The sequence below is a fragment of the Agelaius tricolor genome, unplaced genomic scaffold (genome assembly GCF_023055355.1).
Source record: "Agelaius tricolor isolate 1412-34295 unplaced genomic scaffold, bAgeTri1.0.p SCAF_1, whole genome shotgun sequence".
NCBI classification, from domain to species: Eukaryota; Metazoa; Chordata; class Aves; order Passeriformes; family Icteridae; genus Agelaius; species Agelaius tricolor.
Genome location: NW_027269261.1, coordinates 43,460,724 through 43,477,112, shown reverse-complemented (window position 1 = coordinate 43,477,112; position 16,389 = coordinate 43,460,724). Strand labels below are relative to the sequence as shown.

Here is a 16,389-nt window from a genome sequence, read left to right as displayed (position 1 = left end):
CTCCCGCTCTACCAGCTATCCGGCGGGAGTATTTTGGGGCCTACGGGAGTGACAAAACCTGGCTCTCCACTGCAGCCAGGTGCCGCCGCCGTCACCCTGCCTGTCATCCAAGCCACAGTGCCCAGCTTCCACGTCACCCGCCGCTCCCGGAGCCCCCGCCTCACCTGCGGCAGGCCCACACCCCACGGGGGCAGCGGGCAGCTCGCTACCGGGGTCACGGGCACCCTCAGACTAGCGACCTGCCCAGCGACGACGGGGCGGCGCCGGCAGCACAGACCAGTGACATCCCCAGCAATTTTCCCACTGTCTCTGCCGGGAAGGCCGCACTCGTCATAGCGGGAGAAGGGCGCCATCCCCACGAGATCACTGCGGCCGCCCCGGTCCGGCCCGCGGCCCGTCCGTGCGCCCAGGACTGGAGCGGCACCGCCGAGCCCCTCACGCAGCGGCGCGGAGGACGCGGCCGGCTCCGAGCCGGCCCCGCCCGCCCGGCCACGCCCGCCTGACGCGCCGGCGGCGCTGGCGGGCTGGAAGTGGCGTACGTGCACAGCGGGCCTCTGGAGTGGCGCCTCCTCCTCCGCGCCTCAGCAGAGCGGCGGAGGCGCGGTGGGTAGAGGCGGCGGCCGCGCCGGCCCGTGCTGCACCGGGCAGAGAGGCCGGCGGGGAGCGGAAGGCAGCCCCGCACCGCGCCGCTCCGCTCCCCCTCGGCCGTTCCGCCGCCGGTGGGGCGGCGATGAGGCGGCGCTAAGCAACGTTAGCGGCGCAGGGAGGGCGGCGCGGGCCCCCGCGCGCCGGAGGAGGCCGCGGGCCGGCGGAGGCGGAGGGCGGCGGGGGCCGCGGCGGAGCCGGAGCCGGGCGGCCATGATGCAGTAAGCGCTCCCTCCCCGCGCGGCCGGGCGGGGGCCCGCGTTAGCGCCGCTCCCGCCCGCCTCCTTACATAACACGACCCGGCGGAGCGGGGCTGCGGCGGCACCACCAGCGCCATGGCGAATGACAGCGGCGGAGGCGCCGGTCAGGGTGGCCAGGGCGAGAGCGGCGGCGGCGGCAGCAGCAGCAGCAACAGCAGCAGCAGCGAGCGGGACCGGCAGTACTGCGAGCTGTGCGGGAAGATGGAGAACCTGCTGCGGTGCGGGCGCTGCCGCAGCTCCTTCTACTGCAGCAAGGAGCACCAGCGCCAGGACTGGAAGAAGCACAAGCTGATCTGCCGTGGCGGCGGCGGCGCTGCGGCGGCTGGAGCGGCAGGGGGCGCTACCGAGCCCCACAGCGGGCACCCCCCGCCGCCCCGCGCCCACGGCGGGGCCGCGGCGGGCAGCGGCAGCCGGGCGGGGGTCGGGAAGGGCGCAGCGCCTCCGTCCCCGGAGGCCCCCGCCGAGGCCGCCCCGCTGACCAACAATCACGTCGCCGCCGCCGGTGCAGCTGCCGGCGGTGAGGCGGAGGCATCGGCTGCAGCCCAGTCCCCGTCGCCCTCCGGGGAGGCAGTGCTGCTGTACCGGGACAAGTCGAACCTGTACCCGGGCGGCGTGCAGGCGGGACCCGGTGCGGCCGCTCTGCGCCCCAACGGGCAGACCAAGTCGTTGGTGCCGCAGCGGCTGGCACTGGAGTACATCGTGCCCTGCATGAACAAGCACGGCATCTGCGTGGTGGACGACTTCCTCGGCAAGGAGCTGGGCGGGCTGGTGGCCGAGGAGGTGCGGGCCCTCCACCACACCGGCCGCTTCACCGACGGGCAGCTCGTCAGCCAGAAGAGCGACTCCTCTAAGGACATTCGCGGCGACAAGATCACCTGGGTGGAGGGCAAGGAGCCGGGCTGCCAGACCATTCGGCTCCTCATGAACAGCATGGACGATCTCATCCGACACTGTAATGGAAAGCTGGGCAACTACAAAATCAACGGCAGGACGAAAGTGAGTGAGGGAGGGAGCTGGGACCCCCGGTGCCCGGCCTCCCCCTGCTCCTGCTGCCGGGGGGGTTGTGGCGGGGGGGCGGGAGCGGGGCCGCGGAGCCGGCGCTTCTCCGGTGCGGGCGTGTGTGCGCGCACGTGTGCGGCTGTCTGCGGGGCTGCGTGCGTGTGCGCACGTCCGTCCGGCCGGCCGGCTGTCTGTCCGTCTGTGCGGGGCTGTGCTGTGCGTGTGCGCCCGCTGCCGCTCCGCTTCCCGGAGCCGACTCATACTTGCGGGTCGTGTCCAGTTCTGGGCTCCTCAGTAAGAGAAAGAAGTTCCTGTCTTTCTCTAGAGGGTCACAAAGATGATTAGGGGTTTGGAGCATCTCTCATGAAGAGAGACTGCAGGAGCTGAGCTCTTTTAGTCTAGTGAAAAGAGGATAGAATCTCATTAATGTACGTAAATATCTCAGGTTGATGTTAAAAAGATGGTCCTAGACTCTTCAGTGTTGCCCAGTGACAGGACAAGTAGCAGTCGCCATAAAGTAAAGCACAAGAAGTTCCACCTCAGCAAGAGGAAGAACTTCTTTACGTTGAGGTTGGCAGAGCACTGAACAGGCTGCCCAGGGAAGTCGTGGAGTCTCCATCTGGAAGCATTCAAAACCCACCTGGACACCTTCCTGTGTCACCTGCTCGAGGTGACCCTGCCTGGGCAGGAGGGTGGGACTGGATGATGTCCAGGGGTCGTTTCCAACCCTCACAATTCTGGGACCCACGCCCGGCCGTGGCGGGACCCCCAGCCCCAGCGGGCCTGGGCCGCAGCCTGGACGGGCGGGTTGCTGTCCCGCGGGCAGCCTGGAGATCGCTCTCTGCTGGGAAGGTGCGAAAGGGTTTGTTTGCAGGTGAAAAATGTGATCTTGTTTATATGTCTGCGTTTTGTTAAAAACCCCTTGACCTGGAAGCTTACTGTCTAGGTGATGAGCATTGAAATGAGAGTTCTTCCGTGTTCTCCCAAAAAACGCTGGTCAGACAGCTCTGCCCAGCTGTGGGAAGCAGGGAGCTAGCTGCGGGGTGTCCCGGCAGCGGCGTTGGCTGAAGGGGGTGGAAGCACTTGTGCACAACATTTGTAGGCTAGCATGAATGTGCCGGGTTTTGGTAAACCTTGGCTCAGGATGTGGCCTGCCAGCTGCAGGACTTAAAAATGTGGTCAGGAGACTCGCATCAGTGAGTGAGTGCCCCGGTGGCACAATAAACCCATGAGTTACAGTGAGGTGTTGTAGCAGGTAGCGGAATCACAGCCATGGAGCAGGGTGGTTTTGGGTAGAGTTTTAATTTTACTCTCATTAAGTCACTTTTCCACAAAAATCTTACTCTTTAGCTCTATTTCGAGACCAGAGAACTGAGTCAAAATCTCCTATTGTATTAGCCTAATTTGTGATTCCCTTCCAGTCCTTTAAATAAGATTCATGCCCTTGGTAGAGAACTAGTAATGAATATTCATCAGTATCTTTCCAGTTTAATAAAAAAAAGAAGAAGGGTGAAGCCCCTTCAGACTTTGCTACCTCTGTTAAAGCATAAGGAAGCCAGTGAAGTGGTAGGAGTCATCCTGCCGAGGTGGTTGCACTGTCACAGATGGACTGTTGTTGCTGCAGCTGCAGAATCTCAGCTGGTAGGAAGCTGCGGGAGGGAGGGAGGAAGGGAGAAACTGGACGGCAAAAAACAGCCCTGGATTTGTTCAGGGCACGGGAAACTCCCATGATAAAGAAAAGAGGGTGGGAATTATTTTTTTTTGTAATGCTGTCTTTGCATTTCTTCAGTTGAAGCAGTACTGTGCTAAAACATTTCAATGGGAACATGATGTAGAGTCCTCATAGATTCCTGCAGGACTTTTCTAAGCCGACTTATCTTTCAGGCAGTCTTAAATCTCTTCAAGGCTTCAAACTTACACTCTAAAACTATCAGTGGTTTTGCTGGATTTCAGTTTTATGCAGCAAAAGGGAATACTGCTTCTGTTTTTCTGTGCAGTGGTATGCTTCTGTAAAGAATAGGTGCCAAGGCTTTTGGAGTTGTAATCCTCAATCACGCCTGTAATTCCTGGATCCCACTCTATTTTATGTTCCTACTTGGTTTTTGAAATCCCTCTGTTGGGGGATCAGAACAGGCGTAGGGATCAGATCAGTAAGAGGACAATACTTCACTCCTTGGTGGCACAGAAATGCATTACTTTGTCTTCTCACTTTCCCTTGTTTATTTCCCTGCAAAAGTCAGTGCTTTTAGTGTGCAGAAAAGCTCAGTTCTCTAAAATGCCAGCAAAAGCAGAATGAAAACTGTCATTCACTGTCAAAGATTTACCTCAGAGTTGAATAAACAGAAACGGATGATACCCACAGTATCACTTCAAATAACTTGTATTGTAACCATATAACTTGTAACCCATTGGTGGTTTTGGCATTGAACTTGCCATCTCTTCTGTGGCAAGTGTCTGTTGAAGTGCACTTCAGCTGTCTAGAAGCAGTGTATGAAAAAGCATAAGCAAAAGAAGAAATTGGTCTGAGGTGTGTAGATATATATATATCCTGAATCTCTTGGCTTGTAAACCTGCCTGTCAGGGGAAAAGCTATGTTGTGTTAATAGGATCTCATTCAAACATTTACATTCACTGGGGCCAGTCCACTAAGGCAAAGAACGTGAAATAAGGTAAAGTGTTGATTGTGACCTGAGATTTTATATTTTGAAGTCTCTGGTATGTGTTTTCTCTAGGTTACCTGAGCCACCTAGAACTGATCTACTTAAACTGGTGTGGTTCTACCTAGTCCTGAGTGTCAGCAAATTACTCTCCAGCCTGAAAGGTACAGCACTAGTTATAAACTAGCCAAGTACTTTTGAGGTGTGTGGAGACAGCAGCAAGTATAAGAGAGTGGCTAACTATTTACTCATCTTGGAAGGCCTGACTTACTGCATTCCTTGCTTTTGTTCTCTTTCTTTCCAGACTCTGCTTCCTTCTTTTCTCTAGCAGACAGTGGCACATACGTGCATATTTGAGCTCTAGTGTCTTTCTCCTACTTCCTGTTATTTTCTAGTTTTTGCTTCTTTCATCTTTTCATACATTCTTTTTTTTTCCTTTGTCTTATCAGTTGCTGCATTTGTACATGCATGTATTTCTGTTTCTTGCCTGTCCTGTTCTTACATGACTAGTGGAGGTAGAAGCGTGCTTATCAAAATCAGGAAAAGAAATCGTCCTGAATCTCACCCAGCTGAGATGGTTTTTCCTCCTTCCCCATATGGAGCATGAAGAAGGGGTTAGGGGTGGTGTCAGGTTTATGATTTTTTTGCTAGCTTTCTCTTTCCTGTATTGTGGACTCTCTGATCTGAAGCTTACATCATTTACTGGTCCTGGAGTAATACTGTGATTTTTGTGGACTGGGTTCCTATTAATCACCATGTAAGCAGACATCTGATCCATCAGGTGTTCCTCTTTCTGCTCACCATTACACCCAGTGTCAGCCATCTCCTGAACCCTGCCCTCTGCCTTTTGTAGGAAGGACATTAAAATAGACAGTTTGACAGGCCCTCTTGCATCCCTTTAGTTTTTCCTTCATTCCTACTTCCAGAAACCTGTCAGGAGACCAATCCTGTTCAAATTGCTGCATTTTAATGCTCTCCTCTCTCTACTAGTATGCTAGTGACACCCACTGCTTCTCAGCCACTTGTAGGTTAAAAAATTGCTTTATTTGTTACATATTGTGTAAACTTGCTTTTCTGCTTTTTATGGCAATTGCTTATTTCTTACTCTGGAGATTCTGGAGTTTTCTGAAGACCTAAGATTCAGACTTGTCTGACTGTGCCCTATTAAATTAGATTCTTTCAAAGTTAGTAATGCTCCTTTAGAAAATAATTCTCCAAGAGTGAGTGGATTTCTTGTACCCTGCTGTTAGCTTTTTTATAAACTGGACAGAAGAGGCTCTCTGCTCTTGCCACTTATTTATGTTGCAGATTTTCTACAAACATGTTGGATTAATGTTACCAAGGAAAAGTAAGATTTATGGGTGTTCTTTCCACTGTATCTTATTCTACAAAATATAACTGTAAGCATGTGTGGCAATAAGAAGACAAATGAAAAATAAGAGGGAATAAGAACTTGGCAACCAAGCAGGACTGGAAAGTGATGATGATACCAAAACTGTGGTAGAAGAAAGGAAAGCAATCACAGGGGCAGGTGTGCAGATCAGGTAAGTCCTGCTCTGGTTGAAGAACCCAAGAGCTGTGACTGGAGATCTGGGCTTAGGAATGTCTGTAAAGTGGGGGGCTTTCCTTCATTTTGCTTGTGGCATGTGTGATTACATTGATCCTCCTGTGTCATTCTGGAGATCGTTTCACTATCACATCTTGAATGTATTTCTTGGTAGAAAGCTTACCGATCTAATTGGTTCCTAGTGAATGACCTCATGTATGGCTTTGAATTTGCCACTGAGTTGTGGGAAAGTGTGGATAGGTCTCTCTCAGTCTCCCAGTACTCACTTGTGTTGCTTGACCTTGATACAGAACATGACCAATGCTCATCCTTATCTGTTGGTTGTTTCCCTGACAGCAGCACTTCTGTTGGTGATGTTGTTTTCTTGTAGATGACTGTGCTGTCTGCAAAGGATTGTGTGGTGATCCATGGATATACAACAGCCCACACATGGTTCTTGGAGATACTCAAATCCGTGTTGGAGTAGAGCCCTGACATGTGATGACTATAGTTTTCGATTTTTGTTCCTTATGTACAAGCCTTTTGGGTCCCAGGTGAAGGAGGTGGTCAGAAGAGTGACTGGGGTTTCTCCTGCAAATGATCTTTTGATGGAGAAGCTCAGCAACATCCAGAAAATACTCTTGTTTACAGCCAACTTTAGCATTGCTGAGATTCTGACAGGTTCTTCTACTAGAGAAAATTACAGAGATAGGCTGGTTTCTGAGGGGAGCTGTGTGATGATTGCAGCTTCCAAGTGTGGTATGAATATAGTGTGTCCAAGGGTGGGGAGCACCACCTATGACTGCTAGGACTTCTCCACACCCCTGTGTGTTAGGCTGTAGTTCAATGAACATTTTGGGCTGGCAGCGCTGGAGTAGTCACTCTTCTTTGCCAGCACAAGTATTTACATGGCCATCCTGTGAACTGATTTGGGGAACTGATCCATCTGAAAAATAAACTGGCAAAAGAAGTGCTCCTGGTTCAGTGTTCGGATGTTTGTGCTGGCACAGAGGACTGGCAGATGGTGAGACTTTCTTTCAGCAGCAATGCAAATTTATGCCAGTTTAAAGTGTTTGCCAAAACTACAGCCTTAGTTTAGAACTTGAGTCTGATTCTCCCAAAATTTGCCCTTGAAAATTCAAACATAGTTTAAGAAATCTTTGCTAGCTATGTATTTTTTTTCTTAACTTCTCTCTTTTTGCTCTTCTGTGTTCAGTGTGAGACTTGGTTCTTGCCATCAGAAACACATACTTCTGTCCTCCAAGAATCTTTCTTACAACAATTTTATACAGAAACTTTGCTCGTCTACCCACCAGGTGATCCCATATAGCATGTACAGTGGAAACATATATTTTCTCCAAATGAAAACTGATTTCCCCCATGCTCCCAGCTTCAAAATCAACCTGCTCTTAAGCTTTATTGGCTGTTCCTATCCCTTATTCTAGAGTTTTATTAGCATCAAAGATGTTCTTGACCTCTGTTTCAAGAGAGAGCTGGATTGGTGTCATTTGCCATAGTGTGCTGCAGCTTGCTTCTGTTTGCTGCTGGTAAGGAGGGTTCCTGCTCAGCCCCATCCCCTTGTGCCAGCTCCAGTGCTTGTTCTTCTTGCTTTTCCAAGCCATTTTTGTCTGTAACTAGAGTTCACGTTTTTGTTTGTTACTGTTCTGGAGATGAGGAACCTGTGGCATTGTAGTTTGTGCTCATCAGTGATTTTGGTACCCTGTGGATAATTAGTTTTTTCCTGTCAGTGATATCAATGACTTTTTGACCGTGTTGCTACTTTGATGTTCTATGCTGTCTCTTCTGCACAGAATGGGCTCATTTAATATTGCCTAAGAATCAAGTGGGATGCTTCTCATCATAGCTGTACAGCTTGAGAGGAAGAGCTGTCTTCCCTTCCCTGTGGCCTCTTGGACTGAAATTCTTTGCAAGTGATGTCCTGCCAAGTCATAGGACTGTCTGAACAGCAATTCTCAGATCTCTGGGTTAGTTGTATCAGTAACCTTGACTGGTTGGTTGAGAGATGTTTTCCTTTTTTCTAAATGGTACTTAATTTCTGAATAGGCTGCTGGCTATTTGCTGAAAAAATAAATTGGCAGCATATTATTCTCTTCTATACTGTTTACCATGTTCATTAGATTTGTAATTCAGTTGGATAGCCTGTCTTGATTAATATCTGATGGTTCTTGGCTTGAACAGGCTAGGATGCTATTGGACTTTTGCAGGATGCTCTCTTTCTAGTCGCTTCTGTGTTGTTCTGTACTGGGTGCTACCACATATGTTTGTACCTCTAGGTATGTACATACTGTCCTTGGAATTTAAATGAAGGCTTTCTCCTGCTGCAGAAAGGAAACTTGTTATAAAAGGGAAACGGATACTCTATATAAAGCAAAAATTTCTTCTTGCCTATCCGGAGACTAAATCGTTTCTCTTTAGGCTCCTTAGAGAGCTCTTGTACAAAGGCAACGCTTTTTTCAGTTCATAAATTAATTTTGGGACTGTTGTGAGTGGGTTGGTTAGTGAATTCTTCAGTAGGACACTCGTGGGGTTCCCTGACTCTTGTGCAGCTGTATTTTGTTACTTTGCAGTGGGGGAGTGACTGCAGACAATGCAAGGACTGTACAAGTGTTTTTTGGAAATCAGCATATTCAGATTATATCAATTCAAGTTCTTTATTCATTGGCATGTTTTTTACACTCCACTAAGACAGCAGTATTTTGAAAGCAGTATTTTTAGTGAATAGAACAGTAGAGTTATTTGACTTTGCAGTTATTACTGAGTGAAATAATCGTTATTTATGTACCCTTTTTGTCTTCTACATTTGTGACTTACTTAGACCCTTCAGAAGGAGGACTAATGCTAGTCTTTGAGGCTTTTGGGAAAGTCATTTGGTGCTGATGAAATCCTTGTAAACTCCTTTGAGGTTCTGAAGGTTGTTGGTTAACATGGGTGGTCAGGCATATTTCCAGTGCAGGCTTGTGCCAGAATTAGCTGGTAAGTGGCAGTTGTAAGCTTCAGGTCAAAATCCACTCGCTGTTCCAGGGCAGTGTCTGTCAAAAATAGAGCAATGCTTTTATGCACGTAACAGCTGCTTACACTTGAAGACTTTCTTGTTCTTTGGTATTTCACTTAAAACTGCTTGAGAGTATTTTTGTTAGCACATGTTATAAATAGGAATGGGGTAGAAATGTGCGTGCCTGCACGTCTGGGCAGAGGTAGTGTGTGGAGGTAGGGTGGTTATCGATATCTTGTGTGTGTAGTGCTCTGATAAAGAGATGAAGTCCATACCTGTAGGGTAGCTAATGAGGCCTAAAGAAAAAGGTTATTTAATACACAAGGATTAATTTTGTGCATTAATATAGGCTCAGACCAGCTCAGAGCACACAGTTTGATCGTGAAGGCATTCTGCATTGTAGAAATTATACACACCTTTGAGGAGAAGAGCCTGAGACTGCCTTGCTTTGTTTCAGCAAAAACAAACATGAGGTTGAAAATGATACAAAGATGAATGCAGTGAGGGAATTGTTGGGTTTTGTTTTTTTTTTTTTGGTCCTAGCAGGGTAGAGGAATTGTTGCATTGACTGTCAAGTTAAAAAATGTACTAAATGCTGAAGACATTAGGGCCTTATATGTGTTTGCTTGGTTTGGTTTATTTTTCCTGGGTTTTGTTTGTTTTGTTTGATTTGTCTTTTTGTATGAAGATATTTTAAATCCATTTCCAGGAAGAGCTTGTATTATCAATTCACATCAATTTGTTCCGTTGATAGCTTGAAATTCTTGGTGAGTTGGCAGAGGCTATAGGATTCTCTGCTGGGCATAGTCTTGCTGTGGTTTGCTGCCCTTCTGGTATGCCAGGGTCTGTTATCTTCCTGCTTGAGCAGGTCAGTCAGCTGCAGTTATATAGTTTATAACAGTCTTGACATTCTAGTCAAATGAAACAAAAGTGTTTCAATAGTAGTTTAACTGACAGTTGTGATAATGTGGAATTTAAATTGCTATAGATTAAAAACATGTCCCAACTTTGAGGCAGCAATCCTCCTAAGTTTTCCATACTGTGAAAAAGTCCAGGGATGCAACATGTGTAAGGTTTCCAAAGTAGTTTATCATTGGCTAATAACATATCTCTCTTGTTGCCGCTCTCTGTCCTGTTCAAGCATCTGTTCAAGCAGCTAAACCTTGCCATGCGTGCCAAGATCCCTCAACAGCTTCTGCTGTATTTGAACAGTGTGTGGTCTGTTCTCTGCTGAAGGCATTGGGCCCTTCCAGTTTCAGTGGTTGCTGCATTGTTGTTCAGGCAGCTGGCATGCAGCCTTACTGCTGTGAGAAAGGAGACTGTGGCCAGTTGATAAGGGCATCTTAAACTGACTCCTTTTCAGCTGGCACACTGGATGATGCCCAGTGAAATAGATGCTGGCTGAATTGTACCTCTGTTTGGCTTAACTTTATTTGTGTGTGCTTTAGCCCCTCTATGACAGCGCATCAGCCAGGCAGTAGCACTGTTCATAGTGGTGGATTTGGTCTTTCAGGTCATACAGGGAGATGCTGAGAGAGCTGGGGCTGTTTATGTGGCAGAGAAGGTGTGAGGGGACCGTACCAGTGTTTACAGATACTTGAGAGGAGGAGTGAAGGAGAGGGAGCCAGACTCCTGGCAGCAGTGCTCAGTGGCAAGGCAGTGGGTATGCTGAGATGCAAGAAATTCCATTAAAATGAAATAAATGGTTTTTCCATTGTGATGAATCAAGAAGCAGGTTGCTACAGAGGTTGTGGAGTCTTTATCCTTGGAGATACTCAAAACCTGATTACTGGTCACCCAGCTTGCTCTGGATGACCCACCTCTCAGCAGTGGGCTGGACCATGTGATCCCCAGAGGTGATTGCCAACCTCAGCACTCCCATGAAAAAAAATACTGCAGTTTGAAATGGAAAAGATACAAAACAAGCCAAATTTTGCAATCTGTTAAAATTTTTTTTCCCAGCAATGGCACTGTCAGTATAAGTCCTGCTTATTGCATCTCTGAATGAAGTTACCAGGACTCTGTCTTCCTACTAGTGTCATTTGCTCCCTAAAGGATCATTGTGGTCAAATATGCCAGTAATGTAACTGTTAGAAATATTCCTGCCTTGGATCCCTTTTGGTCATCCAGGTGGTCACTTGTACTAAGTCTGTGCTGCTGCCTCTTTCCTCTCATCTCCCAAGTTGCCTGTTTTTCCATTCATGTGTGCACATGCTCATAGCACAGTCCTTTCCTAGCAAAGCTTGCTAATACAAAGCATGTGTACACTCCACGAGACTGATTTAAGCAAATGTTTAAGAAATGAAAGTCAATTACCTGTAGGGGATTCATACTTTCTCTCCTAAGCTATTTTAAAGTTATATATGATCTTGAATCCTCTTCTGTACTGAGAGAGCATAGTGCAGCATGCATAGTTATCCTTTTCTTGCAAGACAGACAGAAAAATGAAATATACTGTTTGAAAGCCACAAACTACCAGAAAGTGCTTTTACTTTTAATATTTCACATTTTTTTACTTTTTTTATTTGTAACAAACATCTGGCCAAATATTATTTTTGGTACATTTCAGTTTTATTTTACTTATGAAAAATTCCACCCACTCCATACTAAAAAAGAGAAGTGTGGGGAGGGAACATTTAAACTGGTAAGAGTCAGGTTTATGTATTTTGCCAGGCTGTTGAATAAATAGAAAACCTGCAGCTCTCAAGTTAATGATCCTTACCTCTTCCATCTACTTTCTAGTTATTTTCTTTCATCTGTGTTCCCCACACAAACTTGCTGCTCCTGCCCGCTTCCATCCGGCCTGTGCTTCCCTGGGGACCTTGTTGTGCAGTGGTGCATTCCTGTCCTGTTGGGGTAGAGGGGAGGGAGCAGGAGCAGGTGCTGAGAGAGGCTGGCTGCCCCAGCAGGGTGCAGAGGCCGAGGCTTGCCTCAGTTGCTGCTCTCTGCCAGGTACAGCAGCTGCAGGCGCCCTGTCAATGGCCTGTCCTCCGCAAGGACTGCGTTAGGGAGATAAGAGCCATGTGCCTCTCGGGAGTGTCAGCTTGGCCATCCCTACCACCTATCTAGTGGTAAATTGAAGCCAGATGGAGTTGTGTTCATCTGAAGTGACCTTCTGTATGAACTAGATGCTAGGTCATGAATTGTAGGTTAAAGCTAAGTGTTTTTGAGGACTACCCAGTCTTACTATAAAAAAACCCTGAAATTTAAAGCCATTTGTTCTTATCATTCAGATGCTGAAGACCCACCCTGCTCAAAACTTAGACTTTTGCATTCTGGCTAATTTGATTTAGGTTCTAGCAGGCTGCCTTCTTGTGTTTGCTCAGTGGGAGTTCTCCCTTATCAAATGTCTGTTTCACACAAGTATTTGCCATCTAGTTTATACTATTATGTAGTTGTAAATAATCAATAATTCTTCTGTATATAAAGCTTCAAAGTATATATAAAATTATGTTCTCATATACCACTTACCTCTGGCAATCAAGGAGCTCTGAGACAGAGGTTGTATCTAGGCCACTGCCTGTAATACGTGCAGATGGATGGACACATTTGCCATTAATTTTTGTAATCTTGTTTTAAAAGCCATTTGTACTTTTGGCCTCTGCAACATCCTGTAACAGCGAGTCCTGCAGTTTGATTAGATGGAAAAGGAACTTCCTTTTGTTTAAAACCCACTGACGGTGATTTCAGTGTCTCCTAGACTGTATTGTGAAAACTCACTTCACTATTCTTAGTGAAATATACTCACAGTATATTTCACTAAGAATATGACAAGTTTTACTTGTCATATTCTTAAAAAAAGTCTGGCATTTGCTTGCATGCATTTTTTTCAGCTGACACGCTTTCCCTCCTAAATTGAAGAATTGTAGTTTTTTTTGTGTTTATCCAGTTGGTACTGTTTCATGATTCTAGTTATTCCTGCTGCACTTCTGTGCAGCTTTTCTGGTTATGCTGATCAAGGTAAGGCAAGCAGAAGCACAGTATTCAATGTACAAATATATCCTGATTTTGTATGCTGGCAGGGTGATGTATTCTGTGTTGCCTTTCCTTGTTTAGTGATTTATGACACTTAAGTTGCTTCCTCTGCTGTGCTGACATGAAGTTCTTGGGAGAACAGCCTATATTTACTGAATTTTTTTTCTAAAGTGATGGTATCCAGTTTAGAAGACACCACTGTATAAGAAAGTTTGAGGGTTTTTTTTTCCCCCAAGGGGTATTTCTTTGCACTTGCTTTCCTGAATCTTTCCTGAATTTCACCTCCCATTTTGTTGTTTAGGCAGTTGGTATCATTTTAGACCCCTCCATGTGCCTTTCTGCAGCCAGGGCTGGGAGGGACTGCAGTATATTTAGGTATTACAGGTAAACACCATCCTTCTGCTCCTTCACCCTTGTTTCCCAGGTCATATAGAAATAGTACAGGTCCTCTGGGAATCCTTCTGGTAACACCCCATTATTCACTAAAAGGAGGCTAGTTTGCGGTAGTGAAGTTACAACTGGAATTTACATTATTTTATTGGTCTTACTTTTCCTGTTCCATTATTACAAAATGCCTTGGAAGTAACATCCATGGTTCAAGTGCTTTATATTTAAAAATGTTCAATGTTTGCATTAAAATTAATGGGTTGAGTAAATTTGCTTTAAGTCTCTGCTATAGCTTGGACAAAATGACATGTAATGACTCTTGAAGGCCTCCTAACACCTGGCACAGACTCAAGAACAACACAGGAGTTCCTATACTGGAGTCCTGACTTTGTCATTTTCCTTAGTGAAAATAGAAAATGGGAGTTGTCTCACTCATGAGCCAAGGCTATGCCAAAATTATATTGTAAGAGGTAATAAGATAAACATACATTATTTTTACCTGTTTAGTCCTATAGCTTTATAAAGAACCTTGTAAACATGGAAAATAATATTCCACTGCAGGACATGAAATGTAGATGAAGATACTATCGACTAGCTTTATTTTCAGTTTAATTGTCTCATATAGCAACTTGAATTTTGCAGATTTCTGGTTTTTACTGTGTCTTTTACTCTTTCTACACTCACATCCTGCTACTTTGAAGGAACACACCCACTGAAAGACAAAGCTAGTAATAAATGATGCTTCCTCACCATTGAGACTTAGAGTTCTGCAATTCAACTTAGAATAGCTCCATATTAAAACCCCAGAGAAAACTTGCCTTTGAAGAGCAGAAATTCCAATGCACCCCTTCCCTTTGGGAGCAGCTTTCTGGAGAGAGTGATGGAATTCTTCAGGGGCTCAGTAGGGAACAGAATTTGCCAGTGATAGGAAGAGGGAGTCCCTTTGAGAATTTTTTTTTCCTTTGAAAAATCTGTACACTTTTTTTCCCATCATCTAGCCTTCATTTTTAAGGAATGGTTATCTTGGTTTGGGAGCCCTTAATTAAGGGTTGTCTTTACAGAGGAAGTAAATTCTTGTTTTCTGGAGTAACTCTCAGTTGTCTTCATGGTAGCTATATCACATTGCTTATATTGATCCTGGAAATAAAATATATCGATCTTTTTACTGATTTTTATGTGCTCCAAGTGGGGGGATAAATTGATCAATAGGCTTGAGGGCAGAGCAGGCATTCAGAGAGGTAAGTAGCTTTTTGTGAGGCCACTCCATGCAAACATTTTACCTGGAGTACAGATGCTGTGAGCAGCCTTCTGCACACAGTGGGTGGATGTGAGCACAGTGCTGTGCATGGAGCAGCAGCTTTTCTCTTATCTTTGGTTGCAAATCTCTGTGCTGAGAGTAACCTTCGATGTCCAAGATGTTTTGTGGTGTGGTTCATTAGGGGGCTGGAAGACACCCAAAAACAATTACAGCTGAGGCCTGCTGAGGTATCTCATTCCTTAGTGCTTGCAGCTTGATTTTGCGGGGTTAGTAGCAGGGTAATGGCAATTAAAACCCGTGCTGTGGGGCTTGCTCCCCTTGTTACTGCAGCACAGGTTGGCAAGTGCATCCACTGTCCACAGGTCCTTGCCGACTCCTCCCCTTCCTCCCTGTTCTCCCCTACAGCCTTTCTCTGTCTTCACAATCAGCTTTCCTCTTGATTGCCCATCTTCAGACAAGTGTAACTTTGAGAGAATACAAAAAAAAGTTTGGGCATCTGTAGTGTCTTAGGTATAAAGATAGAGGGCCCTTTACTACCCATTGTAGAAATTAGTAAATCAGTTGGCTGCCCACAGATAATTTCTTGAAGTGCAGTCTCCTATTTAGAAACTGCTACCCAGTGTTAGTGTGCAATACTAGATACAAATTTAGGACATGTGTTATTTATTTTCAACAATTTTGTGTAAAATTTCTTTCAAAATACAGTCTTTGCCTGAAAGACTGTTTCTGCCAATCCTGAAATCTGAAGTGATTGCTTGCTGACTTGAAGGGGAAGTTGACTGTGTAGAAATCTGGAATCTAAGATTTTTAGAATTGGCTGCTTTTCTGTTCCTCCCTTAGTTCTTGTGGTACTTGGTGTTACTTTCTCCCTTTCAATAATGCAGACTTTTGACGATGTCCTTCTGGTATCTGCTTCCTTCATCTTCCTTTCATGTCACTGTATGTTGTCTGTCCATCAGTAATTTCCACTGCTGTTGCCTGAGTTGATGATGAGTTCATACCTCGGGTATGAGTTGTTTTGGGTCATTTGCAGACTGAGGCAAACACTTTGTCATCCATTATGCTCTTGCCTCTTTTTTTTTCTTCTTTAATTGGCACAACATTAAGCTGGCAACAGGCTTTACTTAAGCTCTGCAGATCTTGCATGTAGGTTGCATAAATATGTGCTGTGGAACAGTCCTCTTGTTCTGACGTGACACCTCTGATCTAGGCTACTATTGCTAATCCCCACAATCTCTCCCCAGTGAGTACTGTAGATTGCAAAGCCCTAGCTGTCCTTTGGTTTACCAGGAAAGTTTCTGCTGATTGGATTTTAAAGGACATACAGATAAACCTTTCTGCAGAAACACAAAAAAAGGAGGTGTGCATATCCTGTCTTGAAATCTGTTATTTCTAGATGGGGTGTGGAATAGTGTATTTCTCTTTCTTACTAAATACAATGTTTTTAAGAAGGTTTAAGAGTGTCTAAGTGCTGGCTGCATGCTAACAGCTGATGTTGAGAATTTTGACTTTCTTTGTGAGCATTTGAGGGGAGAGGTCCTGGTTCTGTGTTCTTCTGAATGCCTTGGTGGGGGGGCGGGGGGGAAGTCTCCGTGACAAGTTGTTCTTTTTCTTTCAAAGCTTTCTTGTTCCTGTCAGATTTTGTACAC

The 16,389-nt window shown here is 46.1% G+C and overlaps 1 protein-coding gene across 1 annotated transcript in view; it reads left to right on the top strand.

Moving 5' to 3' along the window:
- Positions 1–573: 573 nt before the first annotated feature.
- EGLN1 (egl-9 family hypoxia inducible factor 1) overlaps positions 574–16,389 on the top strand; it is a 34,399-nt gene continuing 18,583 nt past the window's right edge. Inside the window, exon 1 of the mRNA XM_071431746.1 lies at positions 574–1,901. Within this exon, the coding sequence (XP_071287847.1) occupies positions 981–1,901 (921 nt within the window). The 5' untranslated portion in view covers positions 574–980. The remainder of the gene's footprint in view (positions 1,902–16,389) is intronic.